The sequence below is a fragment of the Globicephala melas genome, chromosome 9 (assembly GCF_963455315.2).
Source record: "Globicephala melas chromosome 9, mGloMel1.2, whole genome shotgun sequence".
Classification (NCBI taxonomy): Eukaryota; Metazoa; Chordata; class Mammalia; order Artiodactyla; family Delphinidae; genus Globicephala; species Globicephala melas.
Window position 1 is genome coordinate 40,072,058 of NC_083322.1, and position 27,696 is coordinate 40,099,753.

Consider the following 27,696-nt stretch of genomic DNA (forward strand, 5'->3'; position numbering starts at 1 on the left):
TCTCATTCACGCATATGACATTGTCAACTCCTCCATATGCAACATGAACATCCACTTACCGTGACTTTATGGGTGCCCTAAGTAATCCAAATAGCAACTATTTTTAATTGCTTCTCTGTACCCATGGGCAGAATAAAGAGGTTTAGAGAGTAACCTCTGAGGTTGACTTGGCAGGACTGAAGAAGAACAAACAACATGAAGGAGAGGGAAGACGTAACGTTGATTGCAAGATTATTTTCTGGCAGACCAGAAAAAGATGACTAAAAGTTGAAAAGTGAAAAAGAATTTTGGAGTAAGATTTGAATTTGAGGTTATGGAAGGATACACGCTCCAGTTAAAATGGCCTGAGACAGAAGGGGACTATGGAGAAGTCAGGGCTGGAGGTGTTGATTTGAGCATCAAAAGTGAGAAGAAAGTTGGAGCAGAGAGTTCTTCCCCTGGATATCAAAAGATTCAGTGTTGACTTGGGAGTTCATCATATTTTGTGTGGGTAGTCCATGAAGCAGGATCATCTACTATTCTCATTGAGCCTTAAATAACATTTTTCAAAAGCTCACTCTGTGCCAGGAATTAAGAGGCCCAGAATTTCATTGCCTTCCCCTCAGGTGTTAGCTCTGGGCCCTTGGGCTTGTTGTTGATGGTTGCTAGTACTCCAGATTTGGGACAGAGTTAAAGAGCAAGGGTTCTGGAATTATATAGGTCTGGGTTCAAATTCTGGCTTTGCCCCTTATGCTGTGAGGCTTTGAGCAAGCTACTTAACATCTCCAGATGCTCATACAGTTTTCTCATTTGTAATGTAGACTTAGTAACATCATCTTGTAGGGGATATATGGTAGTCACTCAATAAATAGTAGCTACTACTATTATCATTATTATCAGAAGGGCTAGCCAAGTGATGATAGATAATGAAAGTCTGGGTTGATGATATGTCAAAGGTAGGGGAGTTTTAGAAAGTGCATGAGGTTGTGGCCATTCTTTGGATATTCCAGACCCTTCCAGACGAGCCTGTTTTATTGTTCTTTAAGGCTGTGGTTTAGCCTCAGGTTGCTGTGGTCACATTCATGGGACATATATTTGAGACTTGGAAGCTCACTTCCTCCACTACTTGCTGGCAGATATCTCAGCACATCCATAAGCACTCTAGAAAGAAGGATGAATAGGCGTTAGTGCATCCACTCACGAACAAAGTAAAGCAACTACATGGCAAAGTGAGATAAGCAGTAAAAGGGGGCAAAAAGCCCTACATTAAAAAAGTAAACTCACTTCTTAATACTCCCTTTGCCACTAGTTCCTCTTAGTATTCTTCGACAGTTGCCTTATACCCAATCTCAGTTTCTTCGCAGTTGATAAACCATCATAATCCTGTGTTTAAATTGAACTTGAACTCTACTTTGCCTTCAGAGCTTATCTGGCTTTTTCATATCTACCCACCTGGTCTGATATCACCCTGTCCATCAGAGTCAGCAGTCATTTCTGTTTATCCTACCGAACCTGTCTGACTTTTTTACTTTCATACCATGCACATAAATACGATTGACCTTCCACATATGAACTTGACACAAATAAGGAGACTATTTCACAGGAGTGAAGACAGGCAAACCTTAAGACCTGAACTGAGTCACAGTGTGAATCACTCATTTCCACATAAAACAGGACACTTGACTCAAGGTGTGGTGGAATGAAATGGCCTGCCAGCCAGGCCCGAGTCATCTGGGAGTACTTCTTGGAAAAGACGGATATTAAGGAAGGTAGAGAGGGATATAGGAATTGGGAAATTTGTTGTTTTTGCTGCCTGAGATATTGAAATTTGGAAAAAGATTTTATATCCATAGCAACATTGATATTAGGACAATGTAAAATAGTCAAGGACAAGGAAGGAGACTCAGAAGAGATAACTGATGTGAGTAGGGCTTTATTTTTGCATTGTTCATCTCTACATTTCTGTCCTTTTCTAAAATTGCAGTTTCCCTTCCAACTGAAGGGGAACACAGTTTCTACTGAGTAGAAGTATATCACAATTCCTAAAAGAGAAAGAGGTGTTTCTATTCCTCTTTAACCCACTAACACGTGAGAGCACTAATTATTTTTTGTCTTTGCTCACTTACATAGTCCAGTGATGTTTATGATGCCAAGATTGTACTTTGTCTTGCTGAATCTAATATTTAATTAGTTTCATGAAGCTTGAAACAAATCATTTTTAGTAAACCATTTAGACACAAATCATTTGTCAAGAAAAAGGTGGCATAGCCTGTCATCTTTCCATTTTTAAAATTAATGTGATACATAGTTTTACTACTTTGGAGATGTAATTGTGAGCTCCCCCCTTTTTCATTTCTGACAGTCACTGAAGTCTTGTGTCAGTGGTTCACGTTGGAACTGTCGTCAAAATACTTGCTTTCCAAGAACCAGCTAAATTTGTCTCAGGAAAGTGTGGCTTTTGTCGTTAACTTTCAGATTATTTAGGCAGCTGTTAGGAAAACAGAATACGCATACACACCTCTCGGGACGCATTGGATTCCTCCATATTAAAGATATATGGCTCAGAAGCATGGAGAGTAGTCATCGGGCTGAATGGAGGAGAAATAACGCTGTTGTAAAATGACTGGTGTCATTGACACAGTGTCAGGAGGCACCTCTGGGAACTAGAAGGGTTATTGCACATGAAATTTTCTCCAAGTCACATTCTAGGCTAAGTCGTAGTAAACATGCATATCCCTTCTCAGAGGTGTCCTGACATTTGGAAGCTGGGTTTCTTTTCTTTCTGGGCCAACATTACTCATAACTGCTGTGCAGAATATGTTCAATGAATTTCCATCTATAAAAGCAAAGTAAAATCCCAAGTGCTGTCTAACTGTCAAAATAAAGCAGCTGTCACATTCTTTTAAAGCACTAGAGAAAGGCTTTTTAATAGTCTGGGACCAAAAACTTTAAGTCTTTGTGGAAAATGGTTTTGCAATTACAGGGCTGTATGACAATGGCACGACGCGAGGGCAGCTGCGTGGTGGTGATGGGGGATTGCTCCTGTCTTCCTCTTGCTGTCGGTCTTCCATCTTTAGCTCCTGCCTGAGCTTCAGAGGCAGTCGGAAGAGACCAGAAGAAAGGGAAAGAAGCTAAAAGTTTGAAAAAAGAATTGTTCTTAATCAAAAAATGTTCATTAATTGCACCCTTGTGGCCTAGCAGCCACTCGCTTGGGAGGTGACAGAGGTGTCTCAGAGGCAGTCTCTGCCTCCTAACGAGTATAAGCTAGTTAGCAGAAGAAAGGAAAATGAGTTGAAGAATAAAGAACAGGATGAGATGAGTGCCAAAGGCAGCACTGGGAGTTGGAGTCACTTGAGGAAGAAGGAAGAATTGGGTACTCATTCATTCATGTATTTAATTTCTTTAACCAACTTGTAAAAAAACGTACCTGCAAAGCATCCAAGCAGGATTTAGGAGCTGAAAGAACCTATTCATAGGTAACATTTATCCAATGCCTTGCTATGTACCAGGTGCAATTTCAAGGCTTTTACATACATCCTCTCAGTTAATCTTCACTGCCCTACAATGTGCAAGATACTGCTTTTATTTTCAGAAAAGAAAATGGAAATATTGAGAGGAGAAGTAAAAAGCCTAAAGCTACAAAATTAGGGACTGCAGAAGTTGAGGTTCAACCCCAGGAAGTCATTTTCTAAAGTCATTCAAGTGCTCATTGTTGGGGGAAGGTATAGAAAAGCTAGTTGGTAAAAATTCAGCCTTCAAAATGCTTTTCTGGTGTCCCTTCACTTACTGTCATCTCATAAGCATTTTTCCCCTCATGTCTTTAAAAACATTTGAAATACAGAAGATTTCAATGAAGCCAAGCTTTGTTTTGGGGATGATGCTCATTTTAGGACAGACCTGGGCCTGAGAAGTAGATGTCAGAGGTGGGAACTGCAGCCCACAATCCATAGTTGCTGACAGGCGTGTATCACATCGGATGGGGAAGCTACCAGCCTCCATGGGCTGGTGTCAAGGCATCAGTGTGGGCAGCAGCAGACTTGAGACCTCCGAGGTGAGCATTTGGCCTGGGTAATATCCGCAGGCCGGTGCCCTGCCAATGGGCAGAAACAGATGGTTGAACAGGAACTGCTCAGCTCATCAGGGAGGGGACACTGATGAGGGACAGCAGCTGGGTCGTGTCCGGAGAACGTGTCTCAAGGCAGGTGGGACTCCACAACCTCCGAAATAAACAACTGGGGACTCCCAAGGATGTTTCTTCTTGGGGTTCTCTCATGCCTGAAAGCAGCCATGAGCTTTGGGTGCGAGAGTGATCTTTTTTTTTTTTTTTTTTTTTAAGAGATGAAAGGGAGGCAGGGGGAGGATCTGGTTTACTGAGGAAGAAGATGAAGTGTTAATCTTGAAGGGGTGGCAGGACATCCACCAGGGGTTGTTGGGAATGGAGGACCAGACCTTAGAAGAAGGGTCACAGTGGGTGACATGGGTTCAGGAATTTATGACACTGGCATTTCATTAAAGGCAGGAGAGAGTTTAGAAAGGAAAGCGAAGGATCAACATCTACTTTAAGGATTAGGTAGAAAGAGTAAATATTCTTTTCTCTCTCTAATCCTTAAAAAAATCTTTTTTTTTTCTTACCCAATTGCAGTAGGTTTAATAGTGGACCCAAAAAGTATGTCCAAGTCGTAACCCCCAGAATATGCAAAGGTGATCTTATTTGGAAAAAGGGTTTTTGCATATTTAATTGTGGATCTTGAGATGAGATCACCCTGGATTTAGGGTGGGCCCTAAATCCTCCTTATAAGAACAGGAGAGAAGACCATATGAGGACAGAGGCAGAGATGTGGATCACAAATGAATTGCTGGGGAATTTGACCATTCTCAGGAATCTAGGTGATTTCATGTAAAGTAGATCAATCTTTCTGTACAGGAGATTTGCTTTCTGGACTTACTCTTTGATAAATTAAGTTGAATAAAGGAATTCTTTTGGAGAATAAGAGTAAAAATAAAAAGGGAGGAATAAATTTCCCCCCCAGAAAAACAAAAAAAGCTTACCCCTTGAATAGAACTGTTGGCACATGGTACCTTTCCAATCAAATTCGGATGGAAATGCATACTTTGACAAATAAAAATTTTTGTGCCATCATTAAGATTTTCCCGGATTAATATAAAGAGAAGAATTACTTTCTCATGCTGCAAGATGACCTCACCGTTGCTAAAGGGAACGGGGTAGAGAGTGCACATAATCCCCAGTCCCCTGCACAAGGAAATCTGGTAACTGTCTAACCCTCTGGGTTATCCTGAAAAACATTCCTGCTCTTCCCTTCTCACTGCTGAGTCTGAGAAGGCAGTTTTGACCTTCAGAACAAAAAGCTTAAGGGATTTAGTTACGATTTTTTTAAGTTATGAAAACATGCTCAGGCAATTAAAATAATTGTGCCTCAATACTCTACATCCAGATATATTCATATCGAGTGTAGAAGTTAGTTTTCATTCCTTTAGAGTTTATGGAATCAAAGGGAGAGGAACCAGTTTTCATCCTTTTAGATCAAATTTTCTTTTCTCCTGGGCTTTCGTCTCAATGAGGTAAAAGGCAAATTATTCCGTGGGTCTACAAAAAGCTACCAAGGCATCGCACTTGTCACCCTACTTCCAAGTCATAGAGAACTGGGCAGATAGATGGAAACATCTTATGTAACCTGAACAAATGTTAACTAAAACATAGAGCCGACCTTTGGCTTAGAATTTAAGTCAGGCAAGGGGCTCACGTCAAATTGAGGGCTTTGTATAGGAAGTGAGAAAAGCACTGCTACCAGAAGAGTGTATTTGGGGTATCTCATTCAGTCCCTGTTTACAGGAGCAGTTCGTGCTTACCTGTGTGGCCTTGCTAATGGATGGAGACAATTATACCTGTTGAATTATACTCTTCATCACCTGGCTGACTCAATGCTCTTCCAAACTGTGAATCACAGAGTGGTCTGTGAGGGGAGTAGTGACAACCTTCACATGTCTGAGCAGCTGCTTAGAGCCACCCCGCAGTGGTTTACCTGGTAGGAGGTGGGATGTGTGCTGATTAATCCAGGCTGTCCTTCGAAATGGTTTACTTTTACAGTCAAGCCTTTTTTGTTTGTTTGTTTTGGAAAGGAAAGTTAGTGAACGTGTGGATTTTCCATTTAACAGAAGTGTACTGAGTCTCCTCTGTGTACTGTGCAACTAGTACTGAGGGGTGGAGAAGGTTACGAAGATGAATTAAGGTGCCTTGTTCTCAAGGGACAAGAAGATAAGGCAGATATACTAAGTCCTTAGGAGTGATATATTTAATGTGCTAAGCACAGAGGGACTGATCTCTATCTGGGGAAATCAGGGACATCTCCTCAGAGGAGGTGTCATTGTTAGAGTTGGAACAGAAAGGAGGAGATGGACATTTTAACAAATGGCATTAAGTGAAAGTACGGGGGTGGGATTTTTTTGGATGAATCATCCGCTAATCCAGAAGCATGGGGAACGTGTACAACATTAGTAAAGCTTGACTGCTTGAGACCAGATTGTGGAAGGCCTTGGATGACAAGCTAAGGGATTTATACTGTATAGGTGATGGTCATGGAGGACCTATGAAGGCTACTGGAGCCAAAGAATGACATGAGTTAAGTTTGTGGGGAAAGCGTGATTTTGCCTAATTATAGTTAACGTGGGGATTGGAGACAAAGAAACTGGAGATGCAAAGACTGTTTTGCAAGGATCTGGCACCAAGATCCTGAGAACTCTTAACCAAAGGTGGTAGTAAGATCTGGAAAGGATTAAGGGGAGAGAGGTTGTGGAGGAAGGAATGATGGGACGCAGTGTCTTGTAAATATCCGTACGTCACAGAATAGAGAAGGCAAAGATAAGTTCCCTAGAAGTGTACATGGAAGAACTGCCAGGAATAGGCAAGGCAAGTGCAGGAACTAATGGAAGATAGGAATCTGAATTTGATAGACCAGTGGAGCATTTGATTGGAAACTTATGGCAAGTAGTTAGTGCTAGTAATGATGGGCTGGTACTCAGGAAAGACACTGGGGCTGAGGAAACAGAATTAAGGGTGATGGATTTGGGGTATGACTTATCTGGTAGGAGTTGGAAGGAAGAGTGTCAGGATTTTAGAAGAGTGGTTAGGAGGAGGTGAGAAATAATGATGTGAATGTCACAGAGGAAAATGCTACATCACCTGTAACAAATCAGAACTGGAGAGTGAAGAAATAAAGGTTAATGATGCTCCGGGCTGTAGTGGTGTCATAATAAGACACAGAAATCATGGCTGGGATGGAGAGAGTGTGGGGGCAGGGGCATGCTATTATTGGGGTAGATTGATGGGTAGGGAATGGTGAGAGTGATGATTTTTTGTTTGTATATTTAATAAAATGCTTGAAGGAGAGTTAACATGCTATTTCTAACAAACTGTCAGAGATTTGCAAGGGTGTTTGGGATCAGGCTATAGACTTGGGGCAGTTGAAATGAATGAGGAACTGACCAATTAAGTAAAAACAGAAGAGATAGGAACAGAAATTTGGAGTTAGGAAGCTAGAGATAAAAGAGAAATAATGAAAGATCTCTTGAATTTTATCGAAGGATTATTGATTATAACTGTAGGAGACTGAAGGAAATATAGCAGCTCTGGAAAGAGTGTTTCAAAAAGAAGGTAGTAATGATATTGTCAAATAAGGTGGATGGATTAAGGGAGATGAGAATTGCGAAAAGTCGTTGGAATTAGGTTTGGGCAGTGGAGCCAGTGTTTCATTGGAACAGATAAAGAATGGAGGAGACAGGTGTAGGAAGTGGGCCGTGGGACCAGCCCTGTCCTTACATAACATTCGTTTTAACTGGTGAGGCTGCATTATGAGTGCATTATGTTCAGTTAACCATGGTTCCTTTTCCTCTGTGGTTTAAAGTTTTTCTTTAATCTTTCTCTATTAAATCTCTAAGTTTTGTTCTTCCAGAGTCTTTACTCCTTTCATATATCCAACTTCAGAATGTTCTAGATATGACAGTTCTAGAAGCCCATAGACTTCTGTCTTTTCAAATTTGATTCTGAATCTATGAATCAGACCTGAATTAAAATCCAAGAAATTCCTCTAAGTTACCTAGGCTAAGAATTCTAATTCTGAAAGCTGTAATTTAAATGCTTTCTCCTACATCAATAGCAATACTTTCCTGGGCTGATCTGTCCTTTCAATGTAATTTAAGTCTGAAATCCAGCCCTGTTATTTATATTTCAGTTTTGAGGGTACAAGAAGTAAGATTAGGAGGGTAGGAGACCACTAGGTCCTCATGAAATACCGACAGCCTGGAGAAGCCACTGGCAACTGGAAGTGCAAAATCCTCATCTTATGGGGAAAGTTTTGTTTCTAAAGCTCCTTTGTCCTTTGATTGTGAGAGCACGTTTGCCCCTTGACTCACAGCCAGAGCCATAAACAATGGACAAGTTCTTGCAAAGGTCTAGGAGTTGTGCAACCTGTAACCTCACTGTAGAACCCAATCTCCATTTCCAATCTTATTCTAAAGGAGACCAACTCAGAATGTCAGGAATACTTACCATCTTTCCACCCCTCAACAATTCTAGGTCCCTTTTCTGCCCACTGCATTTATAGTTGTAGGTTTAGTCATAGACCCTAGAGCTCCAGAGGGAGGGAGAGCATTGAAGGAACACTGAGGACTGTGTTGGAGCTTTTATCAGGGCCTAGAGGCCCTTCGAAAGGACTGTGAAGAGTGCTCAGAACTAACGAAGAGGGCAGACATAGCAGCATCGGGTCCAAGGGCAAGGATGCAAAGAGGAAATCAAGGTCTTCTAGTGATGTGAGAGGGTAAGGAAGTGGAGCCCTAACCCTTTTTTTTTTTTAATATTTTGCCCTTTGTTTTAATTCTCATTTAATTTAATTTAATTTAATTTAATTTAAAATTCTTACAACCGCCCTGAGGACTAGATAGGTCCTCTGCCCATTTTACAGGTAAGTTAGTTGAGGTTCAGCAAATTAAGGAAATTGTAGGTCTCACTGCAGAGAGGTTGACACAGCTAGGATTTGAACTGAGTCTGCTTGATTCAGAATTCCTTCCCCCATAGGACAGTGCCCCTCAGAGGGACAGGAGGAAAACATGTTTAGATGCTTTTCTGCGGTTGTATCTGAAAACCCAGGGCCATGTGTTGTATTTCGTTGATTTCTCTTCCCCATTTGTTTCTTGTCTGTAATGTGTTCCTTTGGTTGACACACTACTGCCCATCCCAGGAGATAGCCAGGGTCTGTTTGCATCCAAAGCAGAAAGAGTTTCGACATCTCTGGGCGAGCTGTGTGTGTCTCTTCACTACATTCTTTCAATCTGGAGGCAGGCGGAGCACAGCTGTGGCTGTTAGGCCAAGAGCACAGCTGTAGTCAGCCGCCAGTTGACACCATGGCACATGGTGTCATGGTCCCATTACTTGAGTGTGCCCTGCTCAAGCCGCTGCGTGATTGGCATTTGCATGGGCCACAGTTGGGGGAAGAATTCTCTGCACTTTGTAGGAACAATGTCACCATGCTTCATATTCCATTTGCCTCATGTTCTCATAAAAATATCCCCCATCCAAGCTTGTTTGCATAAAATGAAACTGCTGGTTGCCCGATTCATGTACTCCTCTTGAGGAATTCTGGTTATCATTTGACCTTGCGAATTGTCATTGCCTGTGAGATCTTTGACCAAAGCTCTGTTTCATCCTGATTTTAATGTGGCTAAGTTAAATATGATCTATGTTTTTTTCAATTAGCAATGTTAAAGTATAGAAAAAATGACCACAAGGGTGATAAATCATTAATACAGTTGGTGGTGATGGCTGGTCGATTATTCCCTTGAGAAAAACAACACACTCACTGACACAACCAAGAATAGCATATGTAAATTCTTCTTACTTAGATATCTCTTTATTAGGCCTCTTCTTCTTCTTTTTTTTTTTAATGTAAAATGATGAAATGAAACTGACACAAAGTATTTCCTTTTTTTCTATTTTTCAGAAAAAACCACTGTCTGCAATAATAAAGGAAGTCTGTGATGGGTAAGTGTTACTCAGGATTTATCCGGGGAGCTCCAGTCCACAAATTGAAAGGCAAATAAAATATTCTTGAGCAATCATTAAATATTATTCACTAAGTCACTATTTGACCTGCCAAAAGACACCAAGAATTGCTATGTAAGATTTCCATGCCTTTTCAGCCAAAAAAATTATCACTGTTTCTCAAGGAATAGAAAGTGTAGAATGGCTGATATGTGGACACTGGAATTGATATTATTTATTTTGAAAAGTTGTGGTTCATTCATCCTGCTCACCAGGGAGCAGTGTAAGTTCCTGAGGTTAAGTACACACTTCATCTGGTATAAAATGAGAGGGCCACTCAGGTCCCCATAGAAGATAAAATAATTTAAAAGACAGGTCAATGGGCGGTTGTGCTGCCATGTGGAACTCCACAATGATAGTGAACTTTCCTACTTCTCTGGGGTTGCTCTTACAATCCAAAGGAAAAGCACATTGATATGGAAGTTGCGTGAGGTTTTTTATTTTTAAAGCAGAAGTGTGAATAGAGTATTACCTGGAATTTATTTAAGACCTGAGATCCTTAATTGGAACGTTCCAAGCTACAGCAGGCATACCGCTTGGGGACTGTAGACTACAGAGACAATTGAAATGTAACCATTATCAAAAATTTAAATTGCACTTATTTCCCTCTCTCTGCTCCACTCACTCCTTCATAATAGGGAGGAATGGAACTTTACATTTAAATACCCTTCCCTCAAAGCCATGAAGATAAAATGCCTAGGGCTTCCCTGGTGGCGCAGTGGTTGAGAGTCCGCCTGCCGATGCAGGGGACACGGGTTCGTGCCCCGGTCTGGGAGGATCCCACGTGCCGCGGAGCGGCTGGGCCCGTGAGCCATGGCCGCTGGGCCTGGGCGTCCGGAGCCTGTGCTCCGCGACGGGAGAGGCCACAGCAGTGAGAGGCCCGCGTACCACAAAAAAAAAAAAAAAAAAAGATAAAATGCCTAAAGGTGAGCAATAGGCTTGGAATAACACCTAGATGACCCACATCTGAAATGGTTGGTCTCAGGGTCATGAAAGGGGGGCTAATGCCATTTTGTTTTAGGAACTGCACTGTGGGTAACTTGGGTACTGGCTCAATTCCAATCATAGGGTGTTTATTTCATCTAACTCTTTCAAACTATAAACAAGAAAATGACCCTTTTTTGTTTTTTTCTGATCAGTTTATGCTTGTATTTTTCAGGTGGTCCCTTGCCAACCATGAATACTTTGCACTGCAGCACGCTGATAGTTCAAACTTCTATATCACAGAAAAGGTAGGTCAACCGCGTTATTTAATCTGGGACACTTATATTTGAAGGAGATTAAAACATAAATGATGTTTCCTCTACTCAGGACTAAACATGCTGGTCTAAATTTTGCATCTCTACCATCCACAAAAATAGAGTCTGCAAAGCAAACAACTGCTACTTTAGTATTAACAAGGGGATATTTAGCCCACTCAAGAGTGAAGACCAAATATGTTTCTGCGTCCTGTTTTAGCAACAGCATTTGCCTTCTAACTGTGAATTTACTAATTATCTCTCTTTCTTATTGCTTGGTTAAAGCATTTATTTGATACTTAATGACTTAGTCTAGCTTTTCTTTCTCAGAATTTTTTTTTCAGAATAACCTCTAAGCCCTGCTTAAAGTTATTGAAAGAATGACAAGAAACCATTTCGAAGGTGGCATTGTGTAGGCACTGAGTGTTCTGTGGTTCTTGGGAACCCTGCTTTCTTCTTGGGTGATTTTATCTCTTTAGGAGGCTTGGAGGAGAAGGAGGGAATTGTGAAGACTACAGTGGCTCTGACAGCAAGTACAATGAATGTCTTAGAGATCCCTAATGAGAGAAAGGAAAACCAACATTTATTCAGCACCTACTATGTGCCAGGACCTGGACCAAGCACATCACCTCTGTTTGTTGATTTTGTCCTCAAGACTAATCTGTGATGGAAACCACAGTGGCTTTGGTTAACAGATAAGAAACCGAATCATAGAAGTCAGATGGCTTGGCCAATATCTCAGGGGTAATAAACCACAGAAAAAAGTGCTTTATTCTTCCCAGATGGTCCCTGGAATTTTCATAACTGATCATGTTTTCTTCTGCACACTGATTGCCAGAAAGCTGAGAGTTAACAAGTGGACTAGATTTCCTGGGCTGTGTTGTATTTATTCCTTTTACTTGTTGCTTTGATTCATTCCGCAAACAGTTTCCTGTCTTTACTTCCCCCTTGCTTCGTTTTCTTCAGATTTTTTATTCCTTTTATATTTATATAATCTGCATGCTATTCTCGGTGAGATAAAGAGGATATAAATAAATAAAAGTTAAATGTTAGCAGTTGAATGTATTGTTGTTGATACCCTTAAACAGAAGACTGTCTCATTTACCTTGGTTCACCTTTTAAAGGTAACTAAAATATCGTGACTTTGGGGGTATTATTGGAAAAGATTGGATGGCTGTCTACTATTTAGGATATAATATGAAAAAGTTTAAAAATTATTAAGTGATAAAATTATAGGACAACAGAGGTTATAATAGTGTTTTTCAAATATCACCATTTAATGGGTAGTGAAATCAATTTAGTGGGTGTTCATAGCATTAAAAATTGGAATATAATAGAGTAAAATAGGTCACAGTACATCACCTGGGTTGTTTCTGAGAAACTTATGTCACACACACACCTGTATATAATACTAGTATATTGTGCTAGTGTTTTACCCTAGGCTGTGCCCCAAAAGCCATCGAGTCACAGTTAACTCTGCCTTTGATTAACTGTATTGGCTTGTGTCCCCTGGTGGCTGTCCTGTCTTCTGTCATCATTCTCAGGAGACCTCAATGTGTTGGTGATTTTACTAAGGATGGAATTCTCAGACTAGAGAACATAAGCATCACAGGGAGAATCATTTAAAAATGTAGGTTTTTCAGATCGCAACCCCAGAGACTCAGAATGAGCAAGCCTTGGATATGGCCTAGGATTTTGCAGTTTAAGAGCCCTCTGTGGAATTCTGATGCAGGTACCCAGGGACCACTTGGAGGAACACTGCTCTGGGGCCACTTTTCTGAAGAGATGGGACCCGAGTGTCCCAGGCATTGTGCACTATGAACAGAGGTCAACTGCTAAGTTTCATTTAGGAGGGTGTTTGTGTGCGGCCAATTCGTAGAATAATTTAAAAATTCATATACTATTTATGCTTTTACTCTAGTTAACATTAATATCTAACATTAATATCTAATTTTCTGATATTAACATTAATATCAGAAAATTCAAACTACTCAGAACAATGGGAAAACTATTATTTTATTGGGCATCCTAGTTATTTTCTGAGAGATCTTGTTTGGCCTGAGGAAATCCTGAATGTTGAATTTAAAGGGACTGCCACCTAAATCTGTCATCAATCTGTCTTTCTCTCTTCATTGGCCAGTAGTGAGGATTCTTCCTTTACTAAAAGTTTAGGGAATGAGGAGGCTCATTTTCCCAATTGCAGCTCTTTGTTTGTAAGTAAAATGTCATCGCTCTTCCTCCTACAGCTGTCACAGAGCACAGTGTATGCATGTGACACAGAACGTGACACACAAAGGGCAGGAGATGGATCTTGAGTTCTGGGTCCACAGGGGCAAGCCTTCAGTCTGCGGTTAGGTCCATCTAGTTCTTTGCAAGTATTCTTAAAAATAGAGCCCATTTCCCCCCCTTTTTTTAAAGTAATGTATTTAGCATCATCTTGGTTACTTACAGCCCAGTGAGTTGTTAGGTGATATTTGTGTTACCGTGGTAACCGGTGACTAATTTTCGAAACTTGTGCATGTTCTTAGTTAATGACTTTCCCTTGTATGTGAGGTGGTCTCCCTTCTTCTGACACAGGTAAAATATCACCTGTAATTTTAAAGAAGAAAAATTCTCCAGCCCTGGCTGGACAAGCTAACATATTCTGTAACTGATAGATGCTTGTGATTCTCTACTAAGATCCTCAGGAAGGCACCTCCCCTGCTTTTCTCATGTTATCCAAGCCCATTTTCTGAAATTGTCTTCATTTGCTTATTGGGCCATTAACTTCTGTTTTTCGTCGCAGGGGGTAAAAATGTCACATTGTTGAGCAGTGTTCAGCAGAAGCATAGCATGCAAATGCCTTAGAGAAAGTTAAGATTCAGCTATTTACAAGTTCAAATTCTGCCCCAGAAACTTTCATATTTCAGGGTGATGTCTCAGACACAGAGAGAGAAAATACAAAATAAAAAGTGAATTGTGTATTTTTCAGCTTTACGGAGGTGTAATTGACAAACAAAATTGTAAGATATTTAAGCATATGTCATGGTCATTTGATATACATATACATTGTGAAAGGATTCCCATCCTGTTAATTAACATATCCATCATCGCTATTTATTTATTTGGTGAAAACATTTAAATTCTACTTTCATAGCAAATTTCAATTATACAATACAGTGCTATCAACTAAGTCACCATATTTTACATTAGCTCCTGAGACCTAGTCATTTTATAACCTGAAATGTGGTACCCTTTTACTTACTTCTTTCTATTTCCCCCAACCCTTCAGCCCCTGGCAACCATTTTTTCTACTCTCTGTTTCAATGAGTTTGACTTTCTTTTAAGATTCCACGGATAAGTGATTCCATGCAGTATTTGTCTTTCTCTGTCTGACTTGTTTCCCTTATCATGGTGCCCTCACGGTTCATCCATGTTGTTGCAAATGGCAGGATTTCCTTCCTTCTCATGGCTGAATAATATTCTATTGTATATATCTACCACATCTTCTTTATCACTTCATACGTTGACATCACTTCGGTTGTTTCCATATTTTGGCAGTTGTGAATAATGCTGCAGCGGATATGGGAATACAGATACCTCTTCGATATCCTGTTTTCATTTCCTTTGGATATATACCCAGAAGTGGGACGGTTGGATCCTTATTGTAGTTCCATTTTTGATTTTTTGAGGAACCTTCATGCTGTTCTCCATAGTGCCTATACCAATTTATATTCCCACTGACAGTGTATGAGGGCTCTCTTTTCTTCATGTCCTTACCAGCACTTATCTCTCTCTTTTTTTGTTTTTGATAATAACCATTCTAACAGGTGTGAGGCGATTTCTCATTATGGTTTTAATTTGCATGTCCCTGATGATTAGTGATGTTGATTAAGCATATACGTGTTGGCTGTTTGTATGTCTTCTTTGGAAAAATGTCTATGCACTTTCTCTGCCCATTTTTTAAATTGGGCTTTTTTTTCTTTTCTTTCTATTGAGTTGTGTGAGTTTGTTACGTATTTTGGATATTGACCCCTTATCAGATATATGATTTGCAGATAGTTCTCTCTTTTCCACATATTGCCTTTTCATTTTGTCGATGGTTTCCTTTGCTGTGCAGAAGCTTTTTATTTATTTATTTTTTTAACATCTTTATTGGGGTATAATTGCTTTACAATGGTGTGTTAGTTTTTGCTTTATAACAAAGTGAATCAGTTATACATATACATATGTTCCCATATCTCTTCCCTCTTGCATCTCCCTCCCTGCAGAAGCTTTTTAATTTGATGTAGTCCATTTGTTTACTTTAAGTATTCCAGTGGAATTTGTCTTCCAAAAAAGAATTTTATATAGAGAGAGGGCTAAGCATTTTAGTCCATTATCTTCATTCCAGTCTGATGAGGCAGGTTATTATTATCTCCATTTTACAATGAGGAAAGTGAGACAGAGAGAGATTATGCAACAACCCGTTTAGGTCATACAGATGGGCAGTGGTTGAGCTGAGGCTTGGACCCAGGTGGGTCTGCCTTCAAAGCTGTCTATGCCACCTCCTGGAAACCCTCTGCCCCCACTACCTGGGCCCTGGTTTGTTTATGATGCTCCTTTTTTTTTTTGCTGACACCAGGCCAGTGATCCTGATGGTAATTGTCTCAGGACAATAAATATAGGAAGTTACAGCCTGTGAGCATTGCTTACCAGCTTTAGTCTGTGACCTTTTTAATTCCTTAAGAGGATGGCTTGGAGGAAGTTGTAACAGATAATCTTCCACTCACTGGGGATTAGCAAAACACATTTTCATTTGCCTTTGGTCTGGACTGTATAATTGTCTAAGATAGTATTATTGCATTAATACCATATTTTTTAGGCAAACAGGAAAATTGCCTTGTCATCCTTAACCCTAAGCATGCAGACAGGTAGGTCCCCAGAAAGCATGGGGCATGGTAGAGGGCACCTTTAGGAGATCGTGTACTTGTGGACAATTGAAGTTTTCTCGTGATTTCAGGACGGTATTTTGGTCCCCTGTGCTAAGACCTACTTCAGAATGTGTGAAGTACAGTGATATACCATGGCAGTATCTTATTTCTATAAGTTTTTATTTTGTAAGAATAGAGATATCCATTTCTCATCCAGGCCCTCTCTGCAAAGCTGGCCCCAGGAACTTTCGGGGAAAGAAGTGGGGTCATTTGAAGGGCACCCCTTTTTAATGCCATTCCCACTTCCTAGGTGCTCTGTGTTCTCAGACAGGCCTTGAGCTTCCCCGAATCCCTGGGCAGACAGGGCTTGTGTATCCCTGGGACTTGTATGTCCGACTCGGGTCAGGAGACTACTCAATCATAGTGTGGAATTCAGTTCACCTGTCACACTTCAAGCACTGGGCTCTACAAAGAGCTCAGTGAGATGAATCCCTTTCATTCTCTGCATCCATGGATCTCAGGGTCTAGTGGGGGAAGAATACCTTGAAGTGGGCACAGGTTTTGAGGAAGAAGAGGCAGAAACCAAACGATTATAGAAGAGAAGAGGGATCCAGAAGGGTCCTGGAGTGGGCTAACCATGTCTGAACTGAACTTTGAGAAACTAACGGGAAAAGTATTCATTCAAAGACAGAACTCTGTTTCTGAGTTTTAGGCACCTTCACAGGTTAGCTGGGGCATTAGTCGGGGGGATGGTAACAACTGTCCTGAACATTTGTTGGATGCTTGCTCTGTGGCAGGCGCTGAGCTAAACGCTTCGCTTCACATGGGCTCTTTGTTGTACTTGAGTTTCACAGGAAGCCTGTGAACCAGGTTTTATTGTTACCTGCTCCATTCTCTGGAGGGCACAACGGGGGCTCAGGGGTGTAAGCAACAGAGCAGGGATGGACACAGGAAGTCTGGCTCCAGAGCCAGTGTCCTGTGCTCTTGAGCCGTGCCGTGGGACAGGCAGGAATCTCGGCAGTTCTCATCGTGCTGTGCCACAGATGGAAGGCACACCAGTTCTTGGTGCGGGAGGTGGAAATCCATCTTTCCATCCTCTCTTTTACCTCCCTGGTTTCCTCTACTGACAGTCCTCATTCTACTACCTCTTGGTTCTCCAAAACGCATTTCATCCTATTTATACCCGTGACCCAATAACCCAATTGCATCAGCATTGCTGAGCAAAGTAATTTGCCTTAAAAGTTCCCCAGAGATACACACATTACCAGCAGAGTTTCTTTTCCATTTGGAACGAGGCTGGTGAGCCCAAGGGAGCTGGTTCCATCCCTGTGTGGGAAGGTCGGCTTTGCACAGAGACAATGGTTGGTGCTTCTCAGCTGGGTTGGTTAACCCAAGGGCGTGAGTCCTTATTGGTCACTAAACAAATTGGGCACAGGGATGTCATGTGACTGCCTCAAGGACACTGTAATGACAACAGTTCAGTGCACTAGACATCTCTGGTGCCCTTGCTTCATCTTTTAAAAAGTGGCTAAAATATTGTGGGGTTTGGGGTATTATTGGGAAAGGATGGGGGAATTTTCTTCTATATGAGTATAATGCGAAAAGTGTAAAATTGTCTTTGAATGATAAAATTACAGGACAATAGAGGTAATAGTAGGGCTTTGCAAACCGTTGGTCATCACTTGTTAGAGGGTGGTAAATCAGTTTAATAGGTTGAAGGAGCATTAAAAAGTGGACTATAACAGGATAGAAAACAGAGTGTGTTACATGTGTTGCTTTGTGAAATATTTGTTTCATGTGCATTCATATGTAATACACGTTTAGTCTTATTTTTTACCCTGGGGTCAAAAATGTTTGAAAGTCACTGAAAATATTTACGAGGTGGGGGATTAACTAGGGAGAATAAATGCAAGTGCTGTATGTTAAGTAGTTTAAGGAAACCTCGTGTTTGGAATGTGTTCTTCCCTGAAGAAGGTAATACACACACCAGCACCACCAGCACCAGCACCAAACAAAATACAAAGCAAACTGAGGCATGTCTTTTCCTGGGGAGCTGCCGGTCCACTGGCTCCTAGGAGGGGCAGCCTATGGCCTGGTGCCATGTGTCCCTTCTCTATTGCCCCCAATAGCTAAGGGGACCAGAAGTTGACACCTTACCCTAGCTGAGCCCCCCTGGCCCCCCGCACCGTGCTTCTCTTCTGGGAATCTGAAATTGAGAGGTGAGTTGGGTGATGATGTTTGCTAGAGCGGGAAGGTGAGATGGAGTCAAAGCTGCTGTGGTGTCAGGGCAGATGCATCTTCCTACAAGCTGAATGTGGGGCTTTGCAGCCCCGGCCATAAGTACACAGAGTAACACCAGTCTGCAGAAAGGATTGAGATAAGTGGGGATGAAGGCCTGTGAGGGAGTCAGAGGATGGGCAGAGGGAGCGGCTTCCAATCCTGATTTCCTCTCTGCTTTCTGTTTCCTGTCTTTGCATCCCTGTGAGAGGATATCCTGTGGCTTTACAGTCCTTCCCCTGAAACCACTGTACTTGGGTCTCTGTTACTCTTCTTTTTTAAAAAAAAATTAATTATTTATTTATCTTTGGCTGTGTTGGGTCTTCGTTTCTGTGCGAGGGCTTTCTTCTAGTTGCGGCGAGCGGGGGCCACTCTTCATCGCGGTGCGTGGGCCTCTCACTGTCGCGCCCTCTCTTGTTGCAGAGCACAAGCTCCAGACGCAGAGGCTCAGTAGTTGTGGCTCACGGGCCTAGTTGGTCTGCGGGCATGTGGGATCTTCCCAGACCAGGGCTCGAACCCGTGTCCCCTGCATTGGCAGGCAGATTCTCAACCACTGCGCCACCAGGAAGCCCTCCATTACTCTTGATCAAAGAACTTTCACTGGGACAGGCATTTTAATTTGAGCAAACCAGAGCCCAGGAACATTGTAAATTTCCTAACCTAGCCACACATCCTATGCGACATTCCTTTTTCTGCTGCTGCTTGTGGTAAAAGATTCCGGATTTGTTCAACAGAAGCCACTGTGGCTGCCTCAGCAAGTTATCCCTCAGCCAGATGTGATGAGCATGGGTTGCCACCTGCTGATCTGGGCCAGTGCCTCCAGGACTGGCTCTCAGCAGGCAGAAATGGGCAAAGAAAGACGGTCCCGCTTTTCACCTTGCACTGACTCTTCAGCTCTTCTGGGGCTCCTGGCTCCCAGCATTTCTCTCTTGCTGCCCTGTTGCCCCATCTCTTGCCTTTCTCGTACCCTGCTGCCTGCTCTCCCTTGGTTGAAGACTCCACATTAACATGTGCCTCGCCGCTGAATTCTTTCTCTTTTGATTTATAACTGAACCTGACTTCTGGTGTGGATGCTCCTTGCCCTGCTGGCTGCTTGTATGCCTGTCACCAGCCTTTAGAAAGCACTGAACTCTTCTAGACAGGCTGCTTGTCTTGGATCTGCCAGCTCATAATCCAGGGCTGTCAAAACATGCCAGGAGGAAAAGAGCCATGCATGCATGTATTCAAGGAAAGAAACTTGTACTGACTTCCCATATGTGCCAAGCGCTGTGCTAAGCTTTTAACGTCTTAATTGAGATATAATTCATACACCATAAAAACTACCATTTCAAGTGTACAATGCAATGGCTTCTAGCATATTTACAAAGTTGTACAGTACTTAATTTTTTTAATTTATTATTATTATTATTTTTTTCCGGTATGCCGGCCTCTCACTGTTGTGGCCTCTCCCATTGTGGAGCACAGGCTCCGGACGCGCAGGCTCAGCGGCCATGGTTCACGGGCCCAGCCGCTCCGCGGCATGTGGGATCTTCCCGGACCGGGGCACGAACCCGTGTCCCCTGCATCGGCAGGCGGACTCTCAACCACTGCGCCCCCAGGGAAGCCCCAGTACTTTATTTTTTAGATAGTAAAGCGGTGTCATTTCTATTCAGGGTATTTTCAAGTTCCAAACCAGAAGCTCTCAGATGCAAATGGAGATCACAGCCTCAAATCTAGACATGCAGATCCACTAGATCAAGGCTGCACTTCAAACATTTTTCACAAGTCCAGGTGGTACTAGTGCCCCATTTGAACATTACCCATTAGCAATGTGGGCAGCCTCTGGATCTTTCTCTTTATTCCTGCATGCGATGTGTCGGCTGAAGGAAAATGCGCGAACTAAAAGTGGCCAGTTATGTTTTATTCAGGGACTTTACTGAGGACTATAGCCCAGGAGACAGACTCTCAGGTAGCTGTGAGGAACTGTTCCAAAGAGGGAAGAGAGGAGCCAGGATACAGAGGAATTTTTGCAAAACAAAAAATAAAAAACAAACACCAAAACATTTAGTCAGACATCAAAAGATTACTGCTAATCACAAAAAACCAGGCATCTCAAGTTCATGATTTTAGTGCTTTCTACATTTGGGAGGATTCAAGAGTCTGGGCTCACTGAAATTATTCCTTAGATACGCATCTTAACCATCTAGGGTTGGTATCCAGTTTTTCTACATCCTGAATTCCCCTCAGGGCACAGGTTGGGGGCCGCTGCTGTGGCTGATGGCTTGATGGCAGCAACATTTGTTGTTTACCAGAATGGCAGGCAACATTCTTTGTTTACTGAAATGGCAGGCAATATTTTTTGTCTGCAGAAGAAAACCCACGTTGTGAATTCTTATCGGCTAGAAGTCCTGTGCGCTGCCTGAAGTGGTGACATCATTCTGCTTGGTTTTCACTGTTGCTGAGAGAGAACGAGGTCCAACTTTCTTCCTAACCTGGCCGTCAGGGTGTGTGTCACAATCTAGCCCCAGTCGACATGTTCTTTTTGCCATCTTTTTCTTGTTCTCTCCGCTTTAGCCAAATTGCCTTAATGTTCTCCAAATAAACCTTGCTCTGTCTCCCCCATGTAGCTTTACTCACCTGGAATTCAGTCCTGACTACCCTCCCTCCCTCCATCCCATTCTGTTTCAGGCACTAGATTAGATGCTGGGAATAAAGAGATGAAATGACAGACTCCTTGCTTCTGGGGGAGATGAGTCTTACCAACAAACACAACCAGGAAGTAATGCCATTAAAACGACTGCCATTTCGGGACAGCCGACCCTCCTCTCCCTCCCAATCCTAAATTGTCTGAGCTGGAAGAAACCATAGCTGCTTGCCTGAAATAATCTTAATACTGATGTTGGAGATTAGTGCCTTCATTCAGTCCTTCAGCTCTAAATCTCTTCCCTTCTTCTCTGCTGCTACAGGAATTATTGTCTTTTTATTGTCTCTTAGGTCCATTTGATAGCTAAGCAGGATCTGCATGTCTTTATTGTTGCCTTGAAGTGGTACTTAACCATTTGTGTGCTAATTTGTATTTTCCCCTCCCTGGAGTTGCAAGTGACTTACAAGCAAAAACTTCGTGTTCTCCCTCTGGGGCCCCTGCAGTGTCTCGTAGTTCCTTGAACATATTCTTCAGGTGTTCGAAGGTTGTTTGTGGATTTTATGTGATGCAGTTTTCTCTGTAAGAGAAAAGATACAATTAGTTGCTTAATAAATTATGTATGATGTTGGCTAATTCAATTACCAGAATATGCACATAAACTTTCAGATTATTCACAGTGGAGGGATCATAGAGTGAGTAAATGAATCTTAATGCTCCTCTTAGAGTCTTAAATCAGTGTTAAAAAGTTGGCTTTTAGTATCGCAGGACTGATTAATTATCTTTTCCAAAATAAGTACTTACATACATACACACACACATAATATTTATACTGTGCTGGGTGTCGACTAAAATTTTTAAAGATTCATCAGATTTCATAAGATGATACTTAAACCCAGTCCCATGGATTTAAGTACTCCTTCTTTAGAATAAATGACCTGTTTCTGAGAATTTGGTCAGCTGTATGAATTTATCTAGTCCACAGCAATAGCTATGGGGAGGGAAAAATAAGAGACCCTCTGGTACCTCATACAAATAATTATTCATTAGGCAGATGGTCAAAGAGTAATATTTCAAAGTCAGTATTATCATTTTTATTTTCATTATAGCAAACAACAACTTCTAAGAACCAAACTGTAGTTTTGACAGATAATTTACCCCCAATTTTATGATTTTTGTTGTTCAATTCTGAGAAAGTGAGTTTTACTTTACTTCACCCAGGGGGATCCGTTTATATTCTTGTAGTTCACCCATCTTCGGTTCTTTATTTCCGGCAGTTGGCTCTGTGGAAGCAGTGAGCACGGATGAGTAGAGAGATTCCTAGGCTTAAATACATGCTTTAGAGTTTCCATGAAGGAAAACATGGGCAGTGACTTTGAAACCTTGTCAGCATTTTCTCCCCACTCCACATACTCTTTTTCATTAAATGAAGGAGAAACTTAGGATAGTCACACTCCACTGTGGTGACACATTTTCCAATAACCAAGGAACAATTGAATGCAAGTGTTTGCAGTTGGAATTATATGTACATACGGTGAAAGCCAGTCACTAAGAACAGAGGTTGTAGCAAGAATCTTGAGCAACAGGAAAAGCACTTTGGAATTTGTCATATCGTGTTTGCTGTGTCTTAGTCCTTTCAGCTTGGCTATCAAAAATACCATAGACTGAGTGTCTTACAAACAACAGTTTTGGAGGCCGGTAGTTCAAGATGAAGGCGCTGGCAGATTCAGTGCTTGGTGAGGGGCTGCTTCCTGGTTCATACATGGCCCTCTGTCGCTGTAACCTCATAAGGCAGAAAGGGAGAGGCAGCTTCCATAAGGGCACTAATCCCATTCCTGAGGGCTCCCCTCTCATCATCTAATCACCTCCCAAAGGCCACACCTCATAATACCATCACACTGGGCATTAGGATTTAACAAATGGCTTTTGGGTGGACACAAACATTTAGTCTATAGCAACATGCCACATGTGAACCAAGAAAGTTTTATTATCATCCCCCAGACCTTACATTTTGAGTTTCTCCAAGCCAGGAACCAAAAGATTATTAATATTATTCATATTTACTTTAAGAACATATTGGATTTTTCCCAGTTCAGTCACCAAAGACAAAAGGCTGCAGTTGAGCTAAGGGCAGGATGATAGCCACATGACATACTTGGGTTTTTGGTTCCTGGGACGTTGTTTGGGATAGAATGATACGTACTACTCTTGGGTTCCCTCAGCCCTTTCTCAATTCATCAAGCCCAACCTGTGAAAATTGAAGTATACTCACACACTGGTACACATGCATACATGCATCAGAGTGTCCTAACTTTCCCCAGGAGCTATCCAGCCCTGCCATTAGGCTTCAGCCAGCTGTTTTCTTTTCTGGGAATGTCGCCCCACCTCTCTCCTGGTACTTTTGCTCTTAGTGACTCAAACTAAATTGGCATTAAACTTACTGAAGTCTCTAAAAACATTTTTTGGGTGTTTTTAGAGTTTTCTAATTAAGAGTTTGGGAATTGGATGGGAGCTATCATTTAAAATCATTTAGTGCTTTTCCTCTAGAGAGGACTTGGAAGAGTATATACTTATTTCAGGATGAAGTAAAAAAAAAAGACAGTCCAAGTTGAGTAATATAAATGAGAGGGAGCAGGGGAGAGGAGGGTACTGACTGCCACCAGCATTACTCAGATGTCAGTGGGTTTTATGTCTTGTTATTTAATGTTTACCACCGACTGTTGGATAGAGGCTATAACAAGATGATTGCACAGGCGGCTAACTTTTTTTGCTTAGGCTCCCTAGCTTGTGTTTGGTAAGATACTACTGCTTCTAGAATTGCAGGCAAAGATAAATGCCAGAGGTCATGATAATTCCATGTTCTCCAGTTCAGCTATTAAACAAATGAATAGATTGACTCAAGTACTGAAACATTTAACTGTGTAATGCTCAGTTACAGGATGAATGACACATGGGTTTCCTGCAAAGGCAGGCACTTGTTTACCAGAAATGATCCTAGAAACACCAGAACACCCCTTGTAAAGAAAACAAACAACAGTAAAAAGCAAAAACCCATTATCAGTAGAGGAGATTAGTTCTGAGAATGGCCCTGCGACTCTTACATTGTGTCCCAAAGCCAGAAACCTAATTGCAAATTTCCTAAGTACAATCCCATTCATGTTTTTTATACTCTAGGAGTGAGGTTTATTTTTGAATAGCTATTGGACTATATTTCTCCAAGTTTTAAGTTGAAGACAGAATATATACATTGTGCCAAAGGTAACAAAATAGTCATGAAACAATAGTCACCGAAATGCGTTTTCATTGTTGTTGTTATTTTTAGTCTATTATTTTCTGTTTTGTTTTATGTTTTTTAAATGTTTGCTAGGATCCATCAGGATGACTTCATGACTTTCACTGATTGTGATCCATAGTGTGAAAAACATTTCATTACGTTCTTTGCTGTACAGTGTCGCAAAGTTATATATCCTCACTCTACTCTCCCAGTATCTAGAACAATGCACAAAAAAATATTTATTTAATGAAAAAATGAATACCCACTACATCAGTAAATCAGTGACTCAAGGGCACACTTGAGGGATAGGCATGAACAAAAGGAAGAAGAGAAATAAAAGAAAGATACAAAATTTGGTAGAAAGACTGGGGAGAGGGCAGAGGAAGGAGATCTTGCCTCAACCCAAGAAAGGTAGTAAGCCTGCAGCTGGTTTCTGGATATGGCACTCTGTGACATTTGGGGCTCTAGGATGCCCACACACTTTCCACTGTGATCAGAGTTACGTTACAGTAATAACTATTGCATGATCATTTCTTTTTATCTCCATAGTTCTGTTCATTTTTGCATTAAAAATACCCCATATTTGGTAACCTGAAGCAAAACCCATTGTTAGTGGAGATGATACTTACTGATTCTCTGGGTGAGGCATTTGGACATGGCAAAGCAAGGATGATGGCTTGTCTCTGATGACGTCTGGAGTCTCATCTGGGAAGGCACAAATACCTGGGGGCTGGAATCATTTGGGAGCTTCTTCACTTACATGTCTGGCTCCTGGGCTGGGATGACGCAAAGGCAGAGCTCAGTTGGGATTGTACACTGGACTGCCTACCTGTGGTCTTTCCATGTGGCTTGGGCTTCCTCACAGCATGGTGGCAATGTTCCTAGAAGCCCCCTGAGAGGGCATTTCCTGAGAGCCAATATTCCAGGAGAACCAAGAAGAAGCTGTATGGCTCTTTATGACCTAGCCTTGGAAGTTCTGTAGAATCTTCTGCTGTACTCTATTGCTGAAATTAGTCATAACCCTCCCCAGATTCAAGGGGAGAAGACATGGGCTCCTCCTCTCTATGGAAAGGATGGCAAACAACTTTGGGGCTTTTTAATTAAACCACCATATGCCATATCCCATTACCTTTCTTTTTCAGGAAAAAGCTGTTAGATAGAGTTACTATTTTCCAGAAGTTATCCAAAGATTAAATTTATCTTTTACTTTTGCTAGATTTCAACTTTTTAAGCTAAGAGGAAGAAGAAAAGGTAGTTAAAATAAGAAATATAGAAGGAAGTTTACAGCATTAAAACATAGAGCAGCAATGAGGTGATTTTCCACATTGATAAAAGATACAGGAGGAGGAACAATTTATTGCTTCTTTTTAAGGGTGGAGAGGGGAAGCTGGGTAAATTGAACAAGTGTTCAGAGGAATTTAGAGGGAATTAGGCACCTTGATATTTACACCTTCTTTTGAGTATAATTCTTGGGGAAATGGGTTTACTTCCTTTGCCGTGTCTGAAGATTAAAGTTAAAAAATAAGTGCTTTGTTACCATCAACTCCACTTGTAAACCAGTAACTGCTCTTCATTTATCAAAGACAGTCTTGTGCTTGGTACTGTGACTAAAGAGAAAGCTAAAAGATACCTGGTTTGTTAATTGCAGTCCTATCAAGTCTCTAGGGCTGGTGCAGGGCAGGTTAACCTTGGTTATCAAGTACCTTCTTCAATCACTTCTCACTCTTACAGGGGAAAAATACAAAAAAAATAAAAAATTACTTTAAAAGTGATTCATTGTGATCTTATCTAAGCTTTTCCATTTCATTTAGAGATGAATAGGAAGGGATGGTTCCTCCTCTATTCTTATTTTTTAAATGTATTTCTTCTCTTTTCTCATTGCTAGTCTGCTCCCTATTGTATTGTTAGTCTGCTCCCTATTATTTTTAGTTCTCCTCTGACCCTTTTTCTTCCTGCTGACCCCTTCCTTCCTTCCTTCTTTCCTTTCTGTTAGTCTGTAACTTTATTTTTCTTTCACTCCATCTTTCCTCACTACCATCTCCTTTTTTAGGTTATTAGCCATCTTTTTAAAAATTTCTCTTCCTAGTCTCTGTTCATCTCCTTTTCTTTCTCTCCTCTATGTTCAGATGCCCTCTCTCTTGAAACTTTAGACTTGCAAGCACTGTAGTTAGGTTTAGATTTTTAGGTATAAAAAAATAGTGAGGTGCCACTTGACTAATATAATGCAACTTACATAAAACTTTCCTTTTTTCAGTATCTGCTACTCCTAAGCAAACAGATATGAAATCTCAAGTTTCATTAAAAAATTTACATAAGCGGATAAGCACATTGGAGACATATTAGAAGTAAAAAAAAGAGTACAAATTGTTTTAATTATCAGAATCCTAGTGCTCAGAGAAAACCACTGACATTTTAGTATATACACTTCAAAATTGGAGTTTGAGTGTGCATTTGTTTTGTAGAATGTGATCATAGCATACACATTCTTTCATAACTTGCATTTTAACTTAATATATAGCGGGCATCTTAACATGTTAGTGTACTCTGCCTACTTCACTATGTAATGAAGATTAAATTGGATAATGCTGGCAAAACGCTTTGCCAGGCACTTAGCCCACGGTCATCCCTCAGTGAGTCATATTTCCTATTTATTCGTCAAACTTAATGGCTGAGAAGTATTGAACTCAGTTTTTAAGTCAGTTCTTTTTGTTTTGATTTTTAGATTGTTTGCTTTTTTTCTTTCTTCCTCTTTCTCTCTCTCCCTTTTCTTTAAACAACACTAAAGTGCCCATTCCTTAAACTGAGTCTTTGTGTAATTCCTTAACCATTTCCTTACAAAATATCAATAGAAGTTGAACGAAGAGTCAAACTGGGTCGTCCTGACTTAACTCAGCCACTGTTTACTGATGACCCCTTGGGTGCCGGGCACTTTCATGAGAGATTTCATTTAAGCATTTAGGGCTCACAGAGGTCTTGGGAGGTTTTGGAGTTTAGGTCACACAACTATGAGTGTCATCTTTGGAACTGACACTGAGATCTTCTATATTATTGTGAAGAACGTTCCATTTCAGGGGATTTTAGGGATGGTTCATGAATTGCAGAAGTATTTGATTTATCTGGCCTTTTAAATGATTATTTTGAACTGTTTCAACATGAATAAAAAATCAACATAAACTGTAGTAATAACCTTATTATTATTAACTTAAGTTGTTGGGTTAAGTTGACTTTAGGTGGACCTCAACATGAAGCATTTTATTTCCTTCATCCTTGTGCATACATTTACACTTCTTATAAACGTGTCATTG

General features: G+C 41.1%; 1 protein-coding gene across 4 annotated transcripts in view; it reads left to right on the top strand.

Annotated features, from left to right (window-relative positions):
* ELMO1 (engulfment and cell motility 1) overlaps positions 1-27,696 on the top strand; it is a 550,105-nt gene that overhangs the window by 113,369 nt on the left and 409,040 nt on the right. For all 4 annotated transcript variants that reach the window (XM_060305403.1, XM_060305401.1, XM_060305402.1 and 1 more), the window contains 2 exons: positions 9,990-10,030; positions 11,250-11,322. In XM_060305403.1, the coding sequence (XP_060161386.1) occupies positions 9,990-10,030; positions 11,250-11,322 (114 nt within the window). The remainder of the gene's footprint in view (positions 1-9,989; positions 10,031-11,249; positions 11,323-27,696) is intronic.